Source organism: Tupaia chinensis, unplaced genomic scaffold (assembly GCF_000334495.1).
Source record: "Tupaia chinensis unplaced genomic scaffold, TupChi_1.0 Scaffold147500_1, whole genome shotgun sequence".
Lineage (NCBI taxonomy): Eukaryota > Metazoa > Chordata > Mammalia > Scandentia > Tupaiidae > Tupaia > Tupaia belangeri.
In genome coordinates this window covers 959,611-967,465 of record NW_006207351.1, presented here as the reverse complement: position 1 = coordinate 967,465, position 7,855 = coordinate 959,611, and the positions used below count along the sequence as shown (strand labels likewise).

Sequence of the window (7,855 nt, the reverse complement as noted above, 5' to 3'; positions counted from 1 at the left end):
GACGCTACAGGCAGAAATGACAAAGTATGATAGCAACAGGCCTGACTACACACGTGTATATATTCTTATATAAATATATAATAAGCCATATACACACACACACAGGCCTCCCCCGTAAGGAATGGCCGTACTACAATCCTCCTCTCCCTCTCCCTCTCCAGAGTCTGGGTATGCACACACAGGCCTGATGTGCTTCTCAAGTCACTGGGTCCAGGACTTGACTCACATGGTTGGCCACATGAGGTCCAGCCGCCTTACCCACCAGGATACAGAGCCAGTCCCAACTTCAAACATTTCAGATATTGTCACGTTAAGATTATTAAAAAAAGTCCTCTTTCAAAATTTTAAAAAGGCTAAACTTTTTCTATATTATTCTCTCCTAAGATAAATTTTAGTTTAATAAAAAAAAAAGTGAACATAATAAATAAAAAATGTGGGAGAGAAAAACCGGTTTTCAGACGTCTCTCTGTCGTGACTCTCCAGCCTCAGTCTCCAGGAGCACCACGCTGTGCCCAGCTCTTAGGCATACTGGGAAGTGCAGGCCACCCACCGGGCCTCGCCAGCGAGGCAGAAGTGCGCTCCCGTGTGCACCATCGTGCGGGCCCTGGGAGAACCGTCTTAATCCCGAAATGGGTCTCCCTAACAGGACTCGTACCTGCAACGTTGCAAAAGAAAATGAATATATTTGATTAAAAACAAGAGGCTTCGGCAAGGTAAAGGTGCTAAACAGAGTCTGAACAAACGGACAGTGGAAAGCACAGCGACTTGTCAGGAAGGACACACTGTGCAGGCAAGGCGTCCACAGGCACCGAGGGATGGACGTCCCAGGAGGAAAACTGCTCACGGAAAAATGGAAATGACTCCTAAACAGGCTAAAAGATGCTTACGTAAACTCATGAGAAATGCAGGTTAAAAGTCATTTGTACGAATAAGCAGATGGACAAAATTTTTAAAAATTTAATAATGAGTTGGTGTGTATGTGAGGAGAAAAACGTGCACTCACATAATGTTGAAAGTCAAAATCAAAGCAATCTCTATGTAGGGTAACTGACGACTCCACTTCTAGGAATTAATCCAGAAATACTCACACATATGCAAAATGCCTTATGCTCAAGGATACATAATGTAGCAATATTTAAAAAGCAAAAACTGGAAACACACCAATTGTCCATCAGCAGCAGAACTTGCTGTGTGGAGTGGTGTGTCCGTGCAGTGGAAATCACACAGCTATAAACCTAAGAGGACATGGGGCTGGCTCTGATGCAGCCAAGTGTGGCTCAGGAGAAGCTGGATCCCACATGGTGACCGTGGTTCGGGTACCCTGTGATCAGCCTGTGGAGCAACATGTCTAAGTGCAAGCGCTTTCCCTGTCTAAGTACACAACTACTTTCTCTGTGTTACCGCTGCCCACAGGACTTGGCAGTAGCGTGCCGGACAGGTGTACAACGCCGGAGCAGTAGGCTACCCCGCACAGGCTGGGTGGGTAGTGAGCTATTCTGCTGAGGTTTACGTAAGTGCGCTCCATGATGTTCGAACACTGAAAACAAAGAAACCAGCTACCGACTCTCTCCTTAGGCCGCATCTCTGCCGTTTAACCAGTATTACTGTAACCAACAAAATCATCTAACTGCTTCCTAGTACGGCAGTGCTCCTCATTGAGGGAAGGAGACTAAACATTTGTCTTTCTAATACAGCAGACTGCAGAGAACCAGTTCTCTAAACATATATGACCCAGTCGATTACGTTTTTATCTGGTCCACAACTGTGGGGATTAATAAACTGTCATCCACATGCCTGGCCTTGTCTCTTCTACTCTCACGTATGCAGCTGACAACTTTTAGACATGCTTCATCATTTATCTTTTATTTCCATGTATTTATGTCTCTTCTACAAAAGATGCAGTGAAAATATGGTAAAAAAGACGAAAAATGCCCTATGTACCAGTATAGGGCACCTGCCAGGACAGGTCTACAGGCCTGGGGACGCTCCAGGTGAGTGAGTGGGTGAGTGAGTGAGTGAGTGGGGATGAGTGTGAAAGCCTAGAAAGTTACTGAACACCACTGTAGACTTCAAACACCGTGCCCTTAGCTACACTAAATTAAATTTGTTTCTTTCCTCAATAATACACACTGAGACCAAGAGAAATCAGGAACTAACTGGGAAGGCACAGACAGAAAGGCAGAAAGTACATTAAGCAAGTGCATTTGTTTTGGAAGCCAAGTGAAAAAAGTGTTTCAAGGGAAGGGTGGACGATGACAGTCAAATTCTTGGCAGTAGGTTAAGATTAAGCTGAGCTATGTCCATTGACTCACAAAAATGTCACCTGAGAGTTTAAGAAGGGTAGATGAGGGACCAGTCGATGGTGTAATAGTGACATTGCTGGACTCCCACATAGTAAACTGCGGTTCATGTCCCAAACCTGACGGTTTAAAACTCACGCCAGGCATGTGTGCCCAAAATCTCGAGAGAAGAACGGAGGGGAAGGGACTGTGCAGCATGTCCACCGCCCCGCCCCCCCGGGGGTGATTTGTTGCTTTCTGTCACTTGTTTTTCCAGCGAGCACACATGCCTGATAGCAAAAATCTCTCTAAAACAAAACAAAACAAAACTCCTATCAAGCTTGTATGCATATGTGCCCAAAATCCTGAGAGAAGGGACTGAGGCATGACCATCCCTCCTGGGGGGTGGTTTCTCATTTCCTGACTCTGTGGTGAATGCATGGATGCACCCTATAACAAAAAACTCTCAAAAAAAAAAAAAAAAAACTAGATCCCTCATGGCCAACCATGACTTGACTAAAAAAAAAACCTCCAAAAAAAAAAAAAAAAAAAAAAAAAAAAAAAGAAAAAAGAAAAAAAGAAAAAGAAAAAAAGAAGGGCAGTTGTGGAGATGTAAAGGTAACCCTCTACGGAACGTTCTCCTTGTAAGAGAACTACAGGAGAGGAACTGCAGACAGTAAGTACAGCGTGTTACCCTTCTGAGACAGGGTAACAGCCCCAAAGGCCAAAGGGACCATCACAAGGTTTCTGTTACATTTGGTTTTGTTTAAAGAAAGGAGTCAAGCAGGTTTCTACATTGATAACGTAGGACGACGCAGAATGACAGGCGCGTTCTAGAGCAGTATCTCAGCACTGAGAAGAGAGAGGGTCTGGCACAGGCAGAAGGGACAGCCCTGGCGGCTCAGCCACTGGAAAAGGAGCGACCAAGGTAGGCTGTGTTCTGTGGCAGGAGGCTGCTCCGATGGATCAGTGGGAACACACGAGATTCTGTTCTAATTCGATTTTCTTGATGCAGCTGAGACCAGGTTGTTAGCTGTGAGGATGAGCGGAGGGAAACTGGAGATTTGAGGAGTATGAAATGAATGTCTAAGAGTCGAGCAGGCAGAGGTTCTGACAATTACATATATCTGGCAGGTAATTAGGACAAAAACTCGATACCAAGATGCTCCCCTACATCGTACACTAGTGGTGTGTTCTATCACCGAATCAGGGTTAGCTCCGATTCCGTCTTCTCGGTACATTTGTGGTTGAATAACTTACATATACATTCATAGCCCCCAGATACGACGACACTGGAAACTTTCAAAGACCAAATGATATTCAGTGCTCTGTGTTTAAACAGGGATGAGAATGAGTAACATTTTATTCAGAAAGACTTACATGGGTTTGCCATGAACTGCAGGATATTAAAAAAGCTAAGTAGGTAATTAAACAGTACATCCCATTTGCCCAGATAAGGGAAACTTCATACTGTCTTACATAAAGCCTCAGGGACACATCTCACAGAGCAATGCAATTCTTTGTTCAATAAAAAGGGGTTACACTCATCACCTGACAGCACTGTGATGGCGGATTTCCGTATTTAGATCAAGAAATAAGAAAATGCAAAAGATTCCTTCCTACCTTTTCATCCAAGGCTGAACCTTTTGTTTGTTCACTGAAGTCTCCCAGTGTTTCATTTTTAGAGGTCTCATTAGTAACTTCTAAGGAAATATCTGCACCTTTAGAATCATGTTTTATCTCTTGTGCTGAAGAAAAACAATATTCAATTATGAAACTAAGTGACAAAAGAACCGAGTCATTCAAAGACTGTTCTAAAAACCAACTTAGAGTTCAGAGGCTCTTTTAAAGTAGAGTTTTCAACAAATTATACAATTCCTTCCTTCCTATAAAAATAACTCCATTTTATGGTATAAAAAGTATTGATAGTAAGATATTTAAGAATTGCCATGTTCCTCTTGTAAGAGGCCTGAGGTGATCTTTGAAAATGGTTCGCTATTCACATGACCCAGAGAACCCCACAAAGTCATGCAAATCAAGAGGTTCAAATCTTCGTGTTCACTTTAAGAACGCTCGTGAAACTGCCCAGGCCATCAAGGGTATGCATATCCGTAAAGCTGCCATCTGAAGGATGTCACTTTACAGAAGCAGTGTGTGCCATTCCGTCATTACAAGGGTGGAGTTGGGAGATGTGCCCAGGCTAAACAGTGGGGCTGGACACAAGGTCGGTGGCCCAAAAAGAGTGCTGAATTTTTGCCATACGTGCTTAAAAATGCAGAAAATAATGCTGAACTTAAGGGGTTAGATGTAGACTCTGGTCACTGAGCACACTTAGGTGAACAAGGCATCCAAGATGCGCCAACGTACGTACGGAGCTCATGGATGGAGTAACCCACACATGAGCTCCCCCTGCCACAGCGAGATGATCCTCGCCGAAAAGGAGCAAACTGTTCCTAAACCAGAAGAGGAAGTCGCACAGAAGAAAAAGGTATCCCAGAAGAAACTGAAGAAACAAAAACTTATGGCATGGAATAAGGTCAGCATAAGATAAATGTAGATAAAAGGAAAAGGGAAAAAAAAAGAATTGCTGTTGATCACATCCAGCTATTTTTAATATGTATGTATGTATATATATGTATGTGTGTATATATGTATGTGTATATGTGTGTATGTATATATGTATGTGTATATGTGTGTATGTATATATGTATGTGTATATGTGTGTATGTATATATGTATGTGTATATGTGTGTATGTATATATGTATGTGTATATGTGTGTATGTATATATGTATGTGTATATGTGTGTATGTATATATGTATGTGTATATGTGTGTATGTATATATGTATGTGTATATGTGTGTATGTATATATGTATGTGTATATGTGTGTATGTATATATGTATGTGTATATGTGTGTATGTATATATGTATGTGTATATGTGTGTATGTATATATGTATGTGTATATGTGTGTATGTATATATGTATGTGTATATGTGTGTATGTATATATGTATGTGTATATGTGTGTATGTATATATGTATGTGTATATGTGTGTATGTATATATGTATGTGTATATGTGTGTATGTATATATGTATGTGTATATGTGTGTATGTATATATGTATGTGTATATGTGTGTATGTATATATGTATGTGTATATGTGTGTATGTATATATGTATGTGTATATGTGTGTATGTATATATGTATGTGTATATGTGTGTATGTATATATGTATGTGTATATGTGTGTATGTATATATGTATGTGTATATATATGTGTGGGTGTGTGTATCTATATATACACACATATATACACACGCACGCACACACACATACACATGCATGCACACACACATATATACACACATATATATATATGTGTGTATATATATATATATGTGTGTATATATATATATATGTGTGTATATATATATATATGTGTGTATATATATATATATGTGTGTATATATATATATATGTGTGTATATATATATATATGTGTGTATATATATATATATGTGTGTATATATATATATATGTGTGTATATATATATATATGTGTGTATATATATATATATGTGTGTATATATATATATATGTGTGTATATATATATATATGTGTGTATATATATATATATGTGTGTATATATATATATATGTGTGTATATATATATATATGTGTGTATATATATATATATGTGTGTGTATATATACACACACACATATATCTATATATACACACATATATATATATGTTCTCTGAAAAAGCTTTTCATTGACTAGGAAAGCAGAACTGCAAACAATTCAACACGTTCGAAGTTCGGCCACAACAGGGAAGAACGACGTCTGTAATGTGACTATTATTACTCAAGCAGCTGATGCCATTCGTCAGATCTGACACCAGTTTGTGAGATTATTCTACGATTTTAAGTAGCCCAAATGTCATAACCATGAGCTATTTCAGTGGGTCTCCTTCCCATTATAACATCTTAACATTAATTACTTCTGGTATTGATTTCCTTGCCAAATGGGATCTATGAACTAAATTGTTAAAAATTGTTAAAGGATGACTAAAACTCTGCAAACCAAGTAGTTGAGTTTACAGAGAATTCTGCCAAAACAAGTGAGATTAAAGTACATGTAAACATGCTCCCATTTTATTTATGATTTTCGACACAAATACACTTCCAAAAAAGGTTGCAAAAGTTGATCTGCTGGGTACGAATAAACCTTAAGAACCAAACTCTTTGTAACTGCTCTTTTCCAGATGTGGCTTACATAAGGCTGGTCAGATGTAATCTACTTTCATATATATTCTCCAAAAGATCTAGTCTGTGCCAGAGACAACACAAATTTAGAGGGAAAACATTGGAAGCTGGTTACTACTATTTACCAAATACCTTTCCACCCTATTTTTATTTTTTCCTTAAGATTTCTATTTTAAACACACACCAAACCAGAACTCATATCAAAACTCCTGTCTTTTCAGATACCAAGTGAGTTATTTTGCACAGGAGTTTTTTTTTTTTTCTTTTTTTTGCTATAGGGCACATGCGCTTACCAGAAAGACAGAGAGAGAGCGACAGAAAGTGAGAAATCACCCCCCGGGGGGGATGGTCACGCCGCAATCCCTTCTTCTCCATTCTCCTCTCGGGATCTTGGGCACGCATGCACATGCACCCGGTGTGAGTTTAAGCCACCAGGTTTGGAACTTGAACCGCAGTCAACTACGGGGGAGTCCAGTGACATAGTCATTACGCTAACTGCTGGTCCCCACAAAAGGAAGTTTTGTTTAACAATAAATCTTTGATAACTCAGTTTCAAAGAAAATTTATTTTTATAGCCACTGTCTGTTTTCCACTGATTAAAGAGGAGCCAGCAATAACATCTTATTATTAAATACCACAAGCGACAAGTCTTGGCTGAGAGATGTCTTATTTTGGTTAAGTTTCAAAAAATTAAAGTCCAGGTCGCTCTCACAAATGATTAACTATTAAAATTGCTTTTACCAGTGTGCAATTATTTTTTTCCTTGTGGGAAAATAAATGTGAAGGAAGAGGCACATGGAGAAGAGGCATGTGACGGAGACCAGTGCTGGAAGCTGTGCATGCAGTACCCGGCTGCAGCCGCTTTTCTACACATGCTGGGTATTCGCTTGTGCATCCGACCAAGCCTATGCTAAAACACAGCGCTAACCCTATAAACCAAAGCAAATTCGATAAAATATTCATCAACTTTCATAAAAATATGCGATTCTAATTCTGAAGTCTCTATAATACATTCGCACGTTTTCAGAGTAACATAACATACAGACTCAAGGACACCTCCCGCATGCTGTTCATTTTGTTCTAGATCTGACATTATCTTTGTGAAATATTCAATGAAGTCACAATCCAAAGTACTTTAACTATTGGAATCTATCCAAGTTTTAAAGAAAAAAAGGCCAACAGCAATTCCATGAAATATAACGGAAATCAATCCCCTATGTTTCTGTCAGTTTGAAAAACACTAGAAGCTGACATGAGGTTGTATACACACTGTCTAAGAACTTGGTTTTGATTTTTAGCTT

General features: G+C 39.3%; 1 protein-coding gene across 3 annotated transcripts in view; it reads right to left on the bottom strand.

The window, feature by feature from the left end:
* The window catches only part of TOPAZ1 (testis and ovary specific TOPAZ 1), a 54,346-nt gene that overhangs the window by 38,223 nt on the left and 8,268 nt on the right, over positions 1-7,855 (bottom strand). For all 3 annotated transcript variants that reach the window (XM_027768788.1, XM_027768787.1, XM_027768789.1), the window contains exon 3: positions 3,903-4,027. In XM_027768788.1, the coding sequence (XP_027624589.1) occupies positions 3,903-4,027 (125 nt within the window). The remainder of the gene's footprint in view (positions 1-3,902; positions 4,028-7,855) is intronic.